The sequence below is a fragment of the Narcine bancroftii genome, chromosome 4, assembly GCF_036971445.1.
Source record: "Narcine bancroftii isolate sNarBan1 chromosome 4, sNarBan1.hap1, whole genome shotgun sequence".
In the NCBI taxonomy this organism is placed as follows: Eukaryota; Metazoa; Chordata; class Chondrichthyes; order Torpediniformes; family Narcinidae; genus Narcine; species Narcine bancroftii.
In genome coordinates this window covers 1,685,056-1,702,109 of record NC_091472.1, presented here as the reverse complement: position 1 = coordinate 1,702,109, position 17,054 = coordinate 1,685,056, and the positions used below count along the sequence as shown (strand labels likewise).

The following is a 17,054-nucleotide window of genomic DNA, read 5'->3' as shown; positions in this document are numbered from 1 at the left end:
GGACAGACAATGGAAAGCATTCACAGATCTAATGGTAGAATTGCAGAAATCGTTTGGCATAAAAATAAACCAAAAAAGGTGACTCAACCGTGGATAACAAGGGAAATTAGAGACAACATTGGGTCCAAAGAGAGAGCATATCAATTGGCCAAAAAAAGTACCAAATCCGAAGACTGGGAGCAGTTCAAGATGCACCAAAGGAGGACAAAGGGATTCATCAAGAGAGCAAAAATAAATGACGAAAGTAAGCTTGCGGCAAATATAAAAACCGACTGCAAAAGCTTTTATAAATATGTCAAGAGGAAAAGATTGGTGAAATCCAGAGTAGGTCCTTTGCAGTCGGAATCAGGGGAATATATAATGGGGAATAAGGAAATGGCAGACCAATTAAATTCTTACTTTAGTTCTGTTTTTACAAGAGAGGATACAAATAACCTCCCAAGGATGTTGGGAAACATAGAGACTAATGCAAGGGCGGAACTGAAAGAAACCAGTATCTCTAAGGACATGGTCTTGGGGAAATTGATGGGATTGAAGGCCGATAAATCCCAAGGGCCTGATAATCTACATCCTAGGGTACTCAAGGAAGTGGCCATTCAGATTGCAGATGCTTTAAGAATTATTTTCCAGAACTCGATAGACTCAGGATCAGTACCCATGGATTGGAGGGTAGCTAATGTTACCCCACTATTTAAAAAGGGGTGTAGAGAAAAAGCGAGGAATTATCGGCCGGTGAGCCTTACATCAGTAGTGGGCAAAATGATGGAATCCATTATTAAGGATGTAATAGCGGAGCATATGACTAGCAGAGAAGGGATCAGACGGAGTCAACATGGATTTACAAAAGGTAAATCGTGCTTGACAAATCTATTGGAATTCCTTGAGATGGTGACAGGTAAAATAGATGGGGGAGAGCCAGTGGATGTGGTGTACCTTGACTTCCAAAAGGCCTTCGATAAGGTCCCGCATAAATGACTGGCTTCCAAAATCAAGGCTCATGGGATTGGGGGCAAAGTATTGATGTGGATTGAGAACTGACTGACAGGTAGAAGACAGAGAGTTGGGATAAATGGCTCGCTTTCTGAGTGGCAGGCGGTGACCAGTGGGGTGCCACAGGGATCTGTACTGGGACCCCAGCTGTTCACAATTTACATTAATGATCTGGATGAGGGGATTGGATGTAATATCTCCAAATTTGCAGACGACACTAAGCTAGAAGGGGTTGTGTGCACGGAAGAGGGGGTCAGGAAGCTCCAGTGGGATTTGGATAAATTGAGGGACTGGGCAGATACATGGCAAATGCACGACAATGTGGATCAATGTGAGGTTTTCCACTTTGGTAATACAAACCGGAGGGCAGATTACTATTTGAATGGCAATAGATTAAGAGATGGGGAAGTGCAGAGAGAGCTAGGGGTACTTGTACACCAGTCTCTGAAGGCGAGCATGCAGGTACAGCAGGCGGTTAAAAAGGCAAATGGTATGTTGGCCTTCATATCAAGAGGGTTTGAGTATAGGAACAAGGATACCTTACTGCAGCTGTACAGGGCCTTGGTGAGACCCCACCTGGAGTATTGTGTGCAGTTTTGGTCACCTGATCTAAGGAAGGATGTTCTTGCAATGGAGGGAGTGCAGAGGCGATTCACCAGGCTGATACCTGGAATGGCAGGAATGACTTAGGAGGAAAGATTGCGCAAATTGGGATTGTACTCGCTGGAGTTTAGAAGATTGAGAGGGGATCTCATAGAGAGATATAAAATTCTGGCAGGACTGGACAGAATGGATGCAGATGGGATGTTTCCAAGGATGGGAAAATCCAGAACCCGGGGCCATGGTTTGAGGATAATAGGCAAACCATTTATGACCGAGATGAGGAGGAATTTCTTGACCCAGAGTGTGGTGAATCTGTGGAATTCCTTGCCACAGAGGGCAGTAGAGGCAGGTTCATTAAATATATTTAAGAGGGAATGAGATCTATTTCTTCAGTATAAGGTTATTAAAGGTTACGGAGAGAAGGCAGGGACGGGGTACTGAACTTTAAGATCAGCCATGATCTCGTTGAATGGCAGAGCAGGCTCGAAGGGTCGAATGACCTACTCCTGCTCCTATCTTCTATGTTTCTAAGACGTTTGATATGTTTAGTTTGTCATGCAATAAAAAGGGATTGGTAACTGATGGTGAGGAAAGTGGTTGTTATTTAAAGTACCCTGAACTGATGCAGCTACCCAGACATAACAAGAATGCTAAGCCCAGGCCACACCATCATGGAGCTGTGCCCCCTCTCTGATGCAATTTGTCCTTCCTGTGTTGTGACCACAGATTCTACACAAACATCTCCGACAGGTATCAGGCAGAGCCCTGCCCCCACCTCAGACACTCAGACCACATCTCTGTAATGCGAATCCCAGCATAGACCACTTGTCAGACGCTCTAGTCCAGTTCTGAAGCAGGTTAAAACCTGGCCAGCGGCGGCCATTCACGCACTTCACAACTGTTTTGAGCTCACTGACTGGAACTTGTTCAAGGAACATGGTGACTGCATCCACCTGGAGGAGTAATGGCATCAGTGACCAGCTACCTCAGTAAGTGTCCTGACAATGTCACTGTGCCCAAGACCATCAGAACTCGCTCTAACCTGAAGCCATGGATGACTGCGGAGGTGCTCGTGTTGCTGAGATGAACCGCGACGCTTCCTTCAGAGTGCACAACAAGGCAGCCCTAGATATTGCAAGACCCAAGCTGCCTAAGGTCATTCACAATCACTTCCTCGACAGTGAGGACATGCGACTCGTGGACATCAACCGCAAGACCACACCATCTGCCTGTACTGAGGTTGCCTCCTTCCCAGATGTACTGAACAACTTCTATGCGCGTTTTGAGGTGAGAAACAAAGTGGTGGTAAAGATGAGAACCTCTCCTCCAAATAACCAGATGCTGTGTCTCTTAGAGTGGCCGATGTGAGGAGAGAGTTGGGGAAGGTCAACCTGTGGAAAGCTGCTGGTCCAGATAACATTCCTGCCACAGTGCTCAGGGGATGTGCGGCTCTCTGACAGATGTTCTCATTTCCCTGAGAAGCGCCGTGGTCCCAACGTGCTTCAAAGCCACCACCATTGTCTCCGTGTCGAAGAAGTTGTCTGTGTCCTGAATCAATGAACCGCCCTGTCGGACTCATGTCCATCGTCATGAAGTGCTTCAAGAGGGTCATGACAGGGCACTTCAAGCTCCTGCTGCCCCTGTCACTGGACCCCCTGCAGTTCACATACAGATTCAACCGCTCTACGGACTATGCCATCTCCACCGCCCCCCATCTAGCCCTCACCCACCTGGAAAGTAAGGACTCCGTATGTTCGAATGCTACTTATTGACTTCAGCTCAGCATTTCACGCAATCGTACCTCAGTACCTGATGAGGAAGTTGAGCCTGCTGGGTGTAAACACCATCCTCTGTAATTGGATTCTTACTCGGGGAGACTTCAGGCCGTCTGGATCAGTAACAGCATCTCCAAGACCATCACACTGAACTGGGGGCCCCTCCAGGGCTGTCCGCTCTGCTGACCCACGACTGTACAGCTCAAACCGCAGTATCAAGTTCGCTGCCAACACACCCGTGGTGGGTCTGATCAGTAAGAATGAGGATTCAGTGTACAGAGATGAGGGGCAGTCACTAACGGACGGGCACAGAGCTTATGACCTGCATCTGAACATCAAAAAAAAACAGATGATTGTTGACTTCAGGGGGGACCACGCTCCACTGACCATTGTCGGCTCCACTGTTGAGGTCATCAAGAGTATCATGTTCCTTCGAGTGCACGGTGGAGAATCTCACCTGGTCCCCTAACTCCAGCTCCGTAGCCAAGAAAGCCCAGCAGCCCCTCGACTTCCTGCGAAGGCTGAGGAAAGTTCATCTCCCACCCTCCGTCCTCCCTACATTCTACAGAGGATGTATTGGGGGCCTCCTGTATCACCGCCTGGTTTGGAAGCTGTACCTCCTCGGAACACAAGACCCCGCAGAGAGTGAAGTCAGTGGAAAAGATCAATGGGGGCTCCCTTCCTACCATGAAGGACGTTTACAACACTTGATGCAGGCAAAAGGCAATAAACATTGTGAAGGTCTCCACACACCCCTCACGTAAACTGTTCCCCCTTCTGCCATGTAGTAGGAGGAACTGTAGGACTCAGGCCTTTATGTCCAGATTGGGCAACAGATATCCCCCCCCCCCAAGCCATCTGGCTCCTGAATTCCCAGAACATGTGGGGATAGGATACCATGGACCTTTACTGTAAATGTCTAAATATTTTAGTGTGCTTAACTTCCAATCTACATTTATGTAAGTCTGCTCAATGGTCCTGGAGAAACACTATCTCATCTTTACTGTACGAGCATGGGATGAACGATAAATAAAGGGGTCTTGTCTTGAACTGTACGCAGCCCTCGCTGAGTCCTGGCCAGTGCTGGAGCCACTTCTACAGGATCACCCCACTCTATTTGAAGCTTTGTCTGAGAAAACAAGTTTCCTTTTGGCCCCTGGAACCACTTGATCCAGCTCAGAGATGTGTTTTAAATTGATGCCTTTTTATCCTGACATTGTGCCCTCTTGTCCTTGACTTCCCAACATGGGAAACATCCTCGCCACATCGACTCTGTTCAGGCCTTTCATCATTTGAAATGCCTCAATAACATTCCCCCCTCATCCTCCTGTACCCCAAGTCCAGTCCAAGAGCTGACAATCGTTCCTCATGTGCTAACCCTTTCATTCCAGGAATCATTCTAGTAAATCTTCTCTGAACCTTTTCCAACGTTAGTACACCTTTTCTCAAATAAGGAGCCCAAATCTGTCCCCCGTCCTCCACGTGAGGCCTCACCTTTGCCTTTTAAAGCCCCAACATCACATCCCTGCTCCTGTCCCCTATCCCTCTGGATATGACCCCATCACTGCATTCACCTTCTTCACCACCGACTCAACATGGAGGTTCTTTTGGGTGTCCTGCACGAGGTGTCGGGAAAACATTCCTGTGTCTCAGCCTGTCATGGTGCCATATTCCAAGTCAATCGAGCATAGAAGCTGCTTGATTTGCACCTTCAAAGAGGAAATGGAGAGAGTTGATATGGACCAGGGAGGGAGAAGCAATGGGCTGTGTTGGGCAGAGCTGGGCGCTAAGCATCTCCTCCTGTTATTGTGAACAATATTGGAAGATAAATCTCTGCTAACTGAGCTTCTGTGTCTTTCAGGGAGGACAGAAATCGTATGATTCAGTTCATGCTGCTGAAGTCTCTCCTCCAGGTAATGACAAGACCTTAAGACATAGGAGCAGAAATAGGCCATTCAGTTCATCGAATCTGCTCTGCCATTCTATCATTCCCCATTCAGCCCCACTGCCCGGCCTTCTCCCCATACCCTTCAACGCCCTGGCTCATCAAGAACCTGTCAATTTCTGCCTTAAATACACCCAATGACTTCATGAAGATATTCTCACACCTACTGCCCAGAAGCTGAAGGAGAATCGCATTAGTCTCCAAATTCAATGTCCTATTGGTTTCCCCACAGGACAGCCTTTATCCACCGGGCACTCACCATCTGACAGAGACCCAATGTGTCCTCTTGCCTCAGAGAAATATACGAGCTTATTCTGGACATTGGCGGACACAGCAGGTGTTGAGAGAACTTTGAACAGGAGGCCATCCGGCCCCTAGATCCTGCTCCCCATTCAACGTGATCATGGCTGACAATGCTGGCCTTTACCCTGCTTCTGCAACAGTTCCCTATCACCCTCATTTCCTCAATCTTTTGCATATTTACATTTCTGCCTTAACTGCATCCAGTGGCCTGGCCTCCACCAGTCTTGGGAATGACCTTGTTCAATGTGAAACCCGTGCTCTCCCGTCTGCCATGTTGAGGATCTGGAAGGAAATTGAGAATATATTCAAGATTCAAGACACTTTAATTGTCATGTAATGGTACAGAGCACGGCACATTCACACCATCGCCTTCTGCCTGCCATAAGGTAGACAGTTGCCACGAGCATTGTCTGGCACCCCCTGCAATACGAGAAGAAGAGAAGCAAATGAGAGGCCCATCAGAGACACCGAGTGTCCGTGGATTCGCCTCCAGTTCTCCCGCAGCCTTCTGCTGTTGCACACCTGTTCAATCCATCGGCCGCCCGAGCTCCAGATCCAAACCTCCGACACGATCAGGAATCCTCCAGCGCCCAAGGCCCCTCACGAGCTCTTGCCCTCGTGGTTCTTGGGAATTGGGTGGGAAGGTGTGTCTAGAACCAAGCAGCGGATTGTGTTCCAGGTCATCGGCTTGTTCCCTGTAAATTTGCAGACCAGACCTCTGCTGTTTCTCTTCCACCTGCAGGTGACCATTGGGTTCCAGAGTAAGAACCTGTTAGCAACTCTGCCCTCCTCCTTCTTGGAGTCTCTTCTGTCTGCCTCGTTAATGGAGGATGCAGAACTTCGACTCCTCGTCATCGAGATCCTCCTCAGTCTGATTGATCGCCAAGAAAACAGACACAAGTTCTCTCACATCAGGTGTGTGCCCAGTGAGACCTCCAGCCTCCTGCATGGACACCTCCCTGCCTTCCTCTGCTGTTGCCCAGGGAGCTCTTGCATGGTTCACAGTTCAGCAGTTCAATGCATAATGGAGACCCAGCATGTGTTCTGGTCAAAGGCCTCAGACCAAAATCTTTCACTCTGTTTCTCCCGGCCCGAAATCCTCACCCCACACTTGAGCCCCATCCAGCCTGTTCTGTCATATCTTCCCACAGCCAATCGACCACACTGCCAGTTACCATTGTGATCCAAAGATACATACCCAACGGTTCGGGCTTGATCAAGGTATGATCAAAATGAAGCAGGTGTCCGAGTGGGCTTAATCCCGAAACATTGGTTCTGCATCTTAATCTTTGCTACATAAAGGACGTTGTTTGACCTGCTGAGTTTCTCCAACATTGTTTTTATTTCAACCACGGTGACTGCAAACTGTTTATTCCCACACCTACGTTAACATCTTGCTGTAGTGAGTGGAGGAATCACTGAACACAGGCCTAAAATGAGCCCAGCCACAGGGACTATTTTAATCCAATTCACTACCGGTTTTTACTTTCTGACCTACTTGCCTTGAGAAGCATTGATCCACACCACCCAGCATGCGCTCTGTTCTCACTGCTGCCATCAGGAAAGAGATGCCACGAGCCTCAGCATGGTTAGCGCAATCCCGTTATAGCACCAGTGACTCGAGTTGGAATCCAGTGCTGTCTCTAAGGAGTTTGCATGTTCTCCCCATGTCTGCGTGGGTTTTCCCCAAGGGCTCCAGTTTTCTTCCAGAATCCTTCAGGAGGTTATAGGTTAATTGGACAGCGCAGGGTTGTGGGCCGGAAGGGCCTGTTATGGTGCTGTCCGTCAAAAAAAAATTATTTTTTAAAACAACCTTGCACCACCAGGTTCAGGACCAGCTGTACCCCCTCCACCGTCAGACTCCTCAATGACAAACTCAGACACAGACTCATTTAAAGACTCTGACTTGTGCACTTTATTGATATTTTTCCTCTGTATTGCACAGTTTCTTGACATTTCTATCTCGGTTTCCATTTTTCTCATTTGTATACATATCTTGAGTACAGTTTTTTATGCACGAGCAATTGGGCCTGGCCCACGGGAAGAAAGAATCTCGGTTGTATGTGATGTCATGTGTATAGTTTGGCAATAAATCTAAATTTTGATAAAGATCCATGTCAAAGTCACCAAACTACAGCGGAGGGCTGCAAACCTGCCTTGATGCTATTTATTCTCGCAGACAAGTCCGTTAAAACCAGTCTTCCTGATCTGGTCCTCACTGGCTGCTTCTGATCGATCTGCACTCCTAACTGGTGATCTCGGCCTTCCCTCTGAATTTTATCCTGTGATCTCTCTCTCTCTCTCTCTCTCTCTCTCTCTCTCTCTCTCTCTCTTTCTCCCCCTCCAAGATTCAACAGGGTAACAGGCCTTTCCGGACAACAATCCCGCCCCAAATGATTTAGACCTACAGCGCAGTAACAGGCCCTTTTGGCCCACGAGCTCATGAAACCCGCTGACACCCAATTAACCTACACCCCTGATCCGTTTTGAAGGGTGGGAGGAAATCGGAGCCCTGGGGAAAACCCATGCAGAAACGGGGAGAACATACAAACTCCTTACGCGGGATTCAAACCCTGTTCCCAATCACTGGCACTGGAATGGCGTTGTGCCAACTGCTAAGCTCACGTGTGAGCAGTTAACCTACTATCCCCGTATGTCTTTGGAAGTTGGAGAAACCCAGAGCCCCCAGTGTAAACCCATGTGGTTATGGGGAGAACATACAGACTGGATGGTGCCAGATTCGGACCCAGGTAGACGCTGTAATAATGCTGCACTAATTGCTACCTAGCCATGCCACCATGGTTTCAACCCCAGCTCCACATCAGCAATATTCCAGCCCTCCAATATGGCATTTGCTGCCCGAGGAGTCTGGAAAAAGCTGGTCAATGCATTTGCATGATTGTGTGGGTCCTGTGTGTGCATATCTCTGCTGCTTGCACGTTTATGCCTGTGTGTACCATCTCCATTCAAATTATTTACACTGTTGTGTTTGCATGTATGAGTGTGTGCATGTGAGTGTGTACATGTGTGTGGATCAGTGTGTGTGAGTTTGATGATATAATGGTGGGGGGGGGGTGTGGGGGTGTATTATACTGACTGCTTCTCACTTATGGAGTTGCTTGCTATTGGCTCTGGCTGTAGAGGTGTTCCACCTGACTGGTATAACAGATGGAGATGCTTTCCTACTGGCCAGTACAATGGTGGCTGAGAGTCTGTTAATAAAAGCCCTGCACTAGTATAACCCTTGTCAGGTCCATGTTTATCAGCGCATCTCTGAGTGTGTGTGTGTCACATATGCCAAGGCATCTTGTGAGTGACGGTGTTTCCTGTTGCCCCTCAGTATTATCTCTGACATCTCTGTGCTGAAGCTGAAAGTGGACAAATGCTCCCGGCAGGACACGCTCTTCATGAAGAAGGTCAGTTGCTCCTCCTGCACTCACTGCTGTGTTGGCCCAGTCGGAGTCCAGCACAGACCAAGATGATACTAAGCTCAAACAGACTAGTTTGATTTTTTAAATCTAAAGGTCAACCCTCAACCTCCTTTGCTCCGGGGAGAACAGTCCCAGCCTATCTAAACTCTCCTTGGAATTCACACCCTCCAGTCCCAGGAACATTCCTGTAACATTTCTTCTCCATTTCCTGTTTGTGTCAGAAATGACTTTCCCCCATCTCCCTGTATATCTGTTTCAAATCCCAGTCAGTTCTGGTCACCTCATTACAGGAAGGATGGGGAAGCTGTGGAGAGAGGGCAGAGGAGATTCACCAGGATGTTGCCTGGACTGGAAAATATATTGTTTGAGGCCAGGTTAGCAGAGCTGGGACTTTTCTCTTTGGAGTGTAGAAGGATGAGAGGAGACTTGATAGAGGTCGACAAGATTCTGAGAGGCAGTGATAGGGTGGACAGACAGCGCCTGTTTCCCAGGGTAGGATCAGCAAACATCAGAGGCTGTGCGTACAAAGTGAAGGGAGGGAAATTTAGGGGACATGTCAGGGGGGTTTTTTGACACAGAGAGTTGTGGGCGCCTGGAATGCCTTGCCAGGGATGATGGTGGAGGCTGGAACATTGGGGGAATTTAAGAGAATCTTAGATAGACACATGGATGGAAGAGAAATAGAGGGTTACAGGGTAGGGAGGGATTCATACTTTCTTTAGGAATATATGCGTCGGCACAACATCAAGGGCCGAAGAGCCTGTACAGTGCTGTCGTGTTTTATGTTCCGTACTCTGTGTCCCAGTATTTGTTCATCCATGTCCATATATCTCCAAGCAGAGAAGGAGGCCATTCACCCCATCAAGTCTCTGCTGGCTTAAATAGCACCCCTAGCATTCCACAAATTTGACCTTTAACCTGCTGTGCCAGATTCGGCCACTCACCCACACACGCCCAACTAATCCACCAACCTTTGGCCCGTGAAAGGAAACCAGAGCACCAGGGGAATCCCACAAGCTTACAAGGAGATCATGCAAACTCCACACAGACAATGCTAGAGGCCAGGAGTGGACCATGCTGACTGAAGCTGTGGTGCAGTGTCTGTACCCACTGGTCTACTATATTTCAGTGTGATCGTACCCTGGAGATAGCTACATATCTCACTGCTTTCCAGTCTGCACCTTGCTGTGTCAATGCGATTCACTCAACCTCCAAACTCAATCCTCTCCGTCCATCCATTTCCAACTCTCAGTGTCCTGTGTTTGTTAATGTGTTTTTCCATGTCAGATGTTGATCAAATGTAATGTGATATTGAAGCTTTATACGGCACTAGTGAAACCTCACGTTAATTACTGTGAGCAGTTTTGGGCTCCTCATTTCAGAAAGGATATTCAGAGGAGGTTCACGAGGATGATTCCGGGAATGAAAGGGTTATCACAGGAGGAGCATTTGACAGCTCTTGGCCTGGACTCATTGGAATTTATGAGAATGACAAGGGGTCTCATTTAAACATTTTGAATTTGAAAGGAGTGGACAGAGTCGATGTAGAAAGGTTGTTTCCCACGGTGGGAGAGAGTCTAGGAAGGGGAGCACAACTTCAGGACTGAAAAGTGTTTACATAGAACAAAGGTGTGGAGGAATTTATTCAGCCAGAGGGAGGGGAATCTGTGGAATTTGTGACCACAGGCAGTTGTGGAACCAACACACATGAAGAAACTACGTCAGCGCCTCTACTTCCTCAAGCAAATTTCTGCAGGGGTGTGGTGAAAAGTATGCTGACCGGCTGCATCACGGCCTGGAACAGGGACACCAAATACCCCTGAGCATAAATCCCAGGACATCACAGGCAAACTCCTCCCATCCATCGCCCATCGGGAACATCTACAGGGAACACTGCCGTCGGAGAGCAGCAGCAATCATCAAGGATCCACGCCACCCAGCACACGCTCTGTTCTCACTGCTGCCATCAGCAAAGAGGTCTCGGTGCCACAGGACTCACACTACCAGGTTCAGGAACAGTACGGTTCCCACAACTGTTCATCATTTACATTGATGACTTGGAGGAGGGGACAAAATGTGGTGTCGCCAAGTTTGCGGATGACACCAAATTGAGTGGAAGAGCAAATTGTAATAAGGATGTGGAGAGTCTGCAGAGGGATCGAGTTAAGCTGGATGAGTGGGCAAAGGTCTGGCAGATGGAGTACAATGTTAGTAAGTGTGAGGTGATCCACTTTGGCAAGAAAAATAAAAGAGCTGAATATTATTTAAAGGGTGAAAAACTCCAGCATGCGGTTGTGCAGAGGGACTTGGGAGGGCTTGTGCATGAATCGCAAAGAGTTAGGTTGCAGGTGCAGCAGGTTATTAAGGCAAATGGAATGTTGGCCTTCATCGCGAGAGGAATTGAATTCAGGAGTAGGGAGGTCATGTTGCAACTGTACAAGGTACTGGTGAGACCGCACCTGGAGTACTGTGTCCAGTTCTGGTCTCCATATTTGAGGAAGGATCTACTGGCTTTGGAGACGGTCCAGAGGAGGTTTACTAGGTTGATCCCTGGGATGAAGGGGTTGACTTATGATGAAAGATTAAATCATCTAGGATTGTATTCGCTCGAGTTCAGAAGAATGAGAGGATATCTTATAGAAACATAGAGGATTATGAAGGGTATGGATAGGATAGATGTAGGAAGGTTTTTTGAGCTGGCCGGGGAAACTAAAACCAGAGGACACAGTCTCAAGATTCGGGGGAGTAGATTTAGGACAGAGATGAGGAAAAATAGTTTTTCCCAGAGAGTAGTGAATGTTTGGAATTCTCTAACCAGGGAAGTGGTTGAGGCTGCCTCATTAAACATATTTAAAATTCGGTTAGATAAATTTTTACATGATAGAGGAATTAGAGGATATGGGGAGAAGGCAGGTAGGTGGAGTTAGGTCATAAATTAGATCAGCCATGATCGTATTGAATGGCGAAGCAGGCTCGATGGGCCATTTTTGGCCGACTCCTCTTCCTACTTCCTATGTTCCTATGCTCCCCCTCCACCATCACACTCCTCAATGACAAACTCAATCAGGACTCATTTAAGGGCTCTGATGGGCACTTCACTGATTTTCTCTATTGCACAGTCAGTTTGTTAACATTTCTTTTATTCATATACATGCTTACGGATTATGTGGAATTAGGTAGGAAGTTAAAAAACAGGACCTCCAAGGTAGTAATCTCTGGATTGCTGCCCATGCCACGCGTTAGTGAGGGTAGAAATAGGAGGATGTGGAGGATGAATGTGTGGCTAAAGAGATGGTGCAGGGGGCAAGGGATAAGATTTCTGGATCATTGGGATCTCTTCTGGGGAAGGTCGGACCTGTACAAAAGGGACGGACTCCACTTGAACGGGAGGGGGACCAATGTGCTGGCAAGCAGATTTGCTAGAGCTGTGGGGGAAGGTTTAAACTAGTTTCGCAGCCGGGTGGGGAACAGAGTGTGAGAGCAGTGTCAAGGGAGCATGGCCACCTAGATAAGAATAAAAACGATAACAAAGGTAGGATGGAGATTAGGGTAGAAGGTAGAAAAGAGAATGTATGTGAGGGTCATTCTCTGAGATGCATATATTTTAATGCAAGAAGCATAGTGAACAAGGTAGATGAGCTTAGAGCATGGACAGATACTTGGGGTCATGATATTGTGGCAATTAGTGAGACCTGGCTACAGGAGGGGCAGGATGGCAACTTAATTTTTTTTTAAATTTTTTATTTTTCACACCATAAACCACATTGACCAAGATACATACATTTTCCTTTTCAAATATATACAGTGTCATTTTCTCCCCCCCTCCCTCCTCCCATCCCACCCTCCCTACCTCCCCCCCACATCCATTTAAAGTACAAAATCTAAGATACATTAAACCAGTCAAACAATGTTGTCATTCAATAAAAATAAACAAGAAATTCCACTGAGTCAATTCTTTTCATTTCCTTCTCCTTTCGTTAATTTAGGTAGTGAATGTCCCCGGTAGGTTTTCGCTATTGTATTTAATGTAAGGCTCCCATATTTGTTCAAATATTTCAATATTATTTCTTAAACTATATGTTATTTTTTCTAATGGAATACATTTATTCATTTCTATATACCATTGTTGTATTTTCAAATTATCTTCAAATTTCCAGGTTGACATAATACATTTTTTTGCTATGGCTAGTGCTATCTTAACAAATCTTTTTTGTGCATCCTCCAAATCAATTCCAAATTCTTTGTTTTTTATGTTACTTAGGAGGAAGATCTCTGGATTCTTTGGTATATTGTTTTCTGTAATTTTATTTAATATCTGGTTTACATCTTCCCAAAATTTTTCTACTTTCTCACATGTCCAGATTGCATGAATTGTTGTTCCCATTTCTTTTTTACAACGAAAACATCTGTCAGATACTGTTGGGTCCCATTTATTTAATTTTTGAGGTGTAATGTATAGCCTGTGTATCCAGTTATATTGTATCATACGTAGCCTCGTATTTATTGTATTTCTCATCGTTCCAGAACATAATTTCTCCCATGTTTCCTTCTTTATCTTTATATTTAAATCTTGTTCCCATTTTTGTTTAGTTTTACCATTTGTTTCCTCATTCTCCTTTTCTTGCAGTTTAATATACATATTTGTTATAAATCTTTTGATTATCATTGTATCTGTAATCACATATTCAAAGTTACTTGCCTCTGGCAAACTCAAACTGCTTCCTAATTTATCCTTCAAGTAGGATCTCAATTGGTAATATGCCAGCGCTGTATCTTGAGTTATATTGTATTTATCCTTCATTTGTTCAAAGGATAATAATCTTTTTCCTGAAAAACAATTTTCTATTCTTTTGATCCCTTTTTTCTCCCATTCTCTAAAGGAAAGGTTATCTATTGTAAAAGGGAGTAACTGATTTTGCGTCATTATTAGTTTTGGTAATTGGTAATTTGTTTTATTCCTTTCTACATGAATCTTCTTCCAAATATAGAAGTATTTAAGATTATGAAAGGGATAGACAGAATGGATGTGGATAGACTATTTCCGTTAAGAGGAGGAAAGATTAAAACAAAAGGACATGAGTTAAGAATTAAGGGGCAGAGGTTTAGAGGTAACATGAGGGGAAACTTCTTTACTCAGAGAGTGGTAGACGTGTGGAATGATCTTCCGGGAGAAATAGTGGCGGCGGAGTTAATTGTATTATTTAAGAAAAGGTTGGACAGGTATATGGATGAGAAGAAGATGGAGGGTTATGGGCATTGTGCAGGGAGGTGGGACTAGAAAGGGGTGTTTGGTTCAGTGCGGACTAGAAGGGCCTAATGGCCTGTTTCTGTGCTGAAATTGTTATGTTATGTTATATTGAGCAGATGATGTAATACTGGAGAACTCCTACGTTGTACCAATTTTTCATCCCATTTATATAATATGTGTTCAGGTATCTTTTCCCTTATTTTATCTAGTTCTAATCTAGTCCAATCTGGCTTTTCCCTTGTTTGGTAAAAATCTGATAGGTATCTTAATTGTGCGGCTCTATAATAATTTTTAAAGTTTGGCAGTTGTAAGCCTCCTTGTTTATACCATTCTGTTAATTTATCTAGTGCTATCCTCGGTTTCCCCCCTTTCCATAAGAATTTCCTTATTATTTTCTTTAACTCCTTGAAGAATTTCTCTGTCAAGTGTATTGGCAATGCCTGAAATAGGTATAATATCCTTGGGAAAATGTTCATTTTAATACAGTTTATCCTTCTTATTAGTGTTAGTGGTAAATCTTTTCAATGCTCTAAATCGTCCTGTAATTTTTTCATTAGTGGATAATAATTGAGTTTATATAGTTGGCCGAGATTTTTATTTATTTGTATACCTAGGTATCTTATTGCCATCTGAATGGTGATTCCTTCTTAAATTTTGAGAAATCCGCATTATTCATTGGCATTGCTTCACTTTTATTTACGTTAATCTTGTAACCCGACACTTCTCCATATTCCTTCAATTTCTTATATAATTCTTTTATTGATAGTTTTGGTTCTGTTAAGTATACTATAACATCATCCACAAATAGACTGATTTTATATTCCTTGTCTTTTATTTTTATCCCTTTTATATTATTTTCTGTTCTTATCAATTCTGCTAGTGAACGCGAACAATAAGGGTGATAGTGGACATCCCTGCCTTGTTGATCTGCTTAAATTAAATTGCTTTGATATATATCCATTTACTGTCACTTTCGCCAATGGCCCCTTATATAATGCTTTAATCCAATTAATATACTTCTCTGGTAAACTGAATTTTTGCAATACTTTGAATAAATAATTCCATTCTACTCTGTCAAAGGCCTTCTCTGCGCCTAAAGCAACTGCTACTGTTGGCGCTTTATTCCCTTCTACTGCATGAATTAAGTTAATAAATTTACAAATATTGTCTGTTGTGCGTCTTTTCTTAATAAATCCAGTTTGGTCTAGATTTACCATTTTAGGTACATAATCTGCTAATCTGTTTGCTAATAGTTTAGCTATTATCTTATAATCTGTGTTTAGTAATGATATTGGTCTATATGACGCTGGTGCGAGTGGATCTTTCCCTTGCTTTAGTATTACTGTAATTATTGCTGTTTTACATGAATCTGGTAAGCTTTGTGTTTTATCAATCTGGTTGATTACTTCCAGGAGGGGAGGAATTAATAAATCTTTAAATGTTTTATAGAATTCTATTGGGAATCCATCCTCTCCTGGTGTTTTATTATTTGGTAGTTTTTTTATTATCTCTTGTATTTCTACTATTCCAAATGGCTCTGTTAATTTATTTTGTTCCTCTATTTGTAGTTTTGGTAGTTCAATTTTAGTTAAAAATTCATCTATTTTCCCTTCTTTCCTTTCGTTTTCAGTTCGGTATAATTGTTCATAGAATTCTCTAAAGTTTTCCTTGATCTCCGTTGGATTATATGTGATTTGTTTGTCTTTTTTCCTTGATGCCAATACCATTTTCTTAGCTTGTTCTGTCTTAAGCTGCCATGCTAGAATTTTGTGCGTTTTTTCCCCTAGTTCATAATATTTCTGTTTTGTCTTCATTATGTTCTTCTCCACCTTATATGTTTGTAATGTTTCATATTTTATTTTTTTATCTGCCAATTCTCTTCTTTTAGTTGTATCTTCCTTCATTGCTAATTCTTTTTCTATATTTGCTATTTCCCTTTCCAACTGCTCTGTTTCCTGATTATAGTACTTCTTCATCTTGGTTACATAACTTATTATTTGCCCTCTAATGAATGCTTTCATTGCATCCCATAGTATAAACTTATCTTTCACTGATTCCGTATTTATTTCAAAATACATTTTAATTTGTCTTTCAATTAATTCTCTAAAATCCTGCCTTTTAAATAACATGGGGTTTAATCTCCATCGATACATTCTTGGAGGGATGTCCTCTAACTCTATTGTCAATATCAAGGGTGAATGGTCCGATAATATTCTAGCTTCATATTCTGTTTTTCTTACTCTATCTTGCATATGAGCTGATAACAAAAATAGGTCTATTCTTGAGTATGTTTTATGTCTAGCCGAGTAATATGAATATTCCTTTTCCTTTGGGTGTTGTTTCCTCCATATATCCAAAAGTTGCATTTCTTGCATCGATTTAATTATAAATTTGGTTACTTAGTTCTTTCTGTTAATTTTTTTCCCAGTTTTATCCATATTTGAATCCAAATTAAGGTTGAAATCCCCACTTATTAATATGTTCCCTTGCGTATCTGCTATCTTCAAAAAAATATCTTGCATAAACTTTTGATCTTCTTTGTTAGGTGAATATACATTGAGTAGATTCCAAAACTCCGAATATATCCGACACTTTATCATTACATATCTCCCTGCTGGATCTATTATTTCCTCTTCTATTTTAATTGGTATATTTTTACTACTCCTCTTGCTTTTGAATTATACGACGCTGCTGTTACGTGTCCTACCCAATCTCTCTTTAATTTCTTGTGCTCCAATTCATTTAAATGTGTTTCTTGC

At 43.8% G+C, this 17,054-nt stretch overlaps 1 protein-coding gene across 9 annotated transcripts in view; it reads left to right on the top strand.

Moving 5' to 3' along the window:
- The window catches only part of LOC138760267 (protein EFR3 homolog B-like), a 242,207-nt gene that overhangs the window by 193,607 nt on the left and 31,546 nt on the right, over nt 1-17,054 (top strand). For 8 of the 9 annotated variants that reach the window (XR_011355520.1, XM_069930610.1, XM_069930611.1 and 5 more), the window contains 3 exons: nt 5,230-5,281; nt 6,359-6,531; nt 8,957-9,032. Coding sequence is in view for 8 of the 9 variants with exons in the window: in XM_069930610.1 (XP_069786711.1) it covers nt 5,230-5,281; nt 6,359-6,531; nt 8,957-9,032 (301 nt within the window). In the remaining variant the exon portion in view is untranslated. The remainder of the gene's footprint in view (nt 1-5,229; nt 5,282-6,358; nt 6,532-8,956; nt 9,033-17,054) is intronic. The other variant, XM_069930612.1, reaches the window with a different exon arrangement.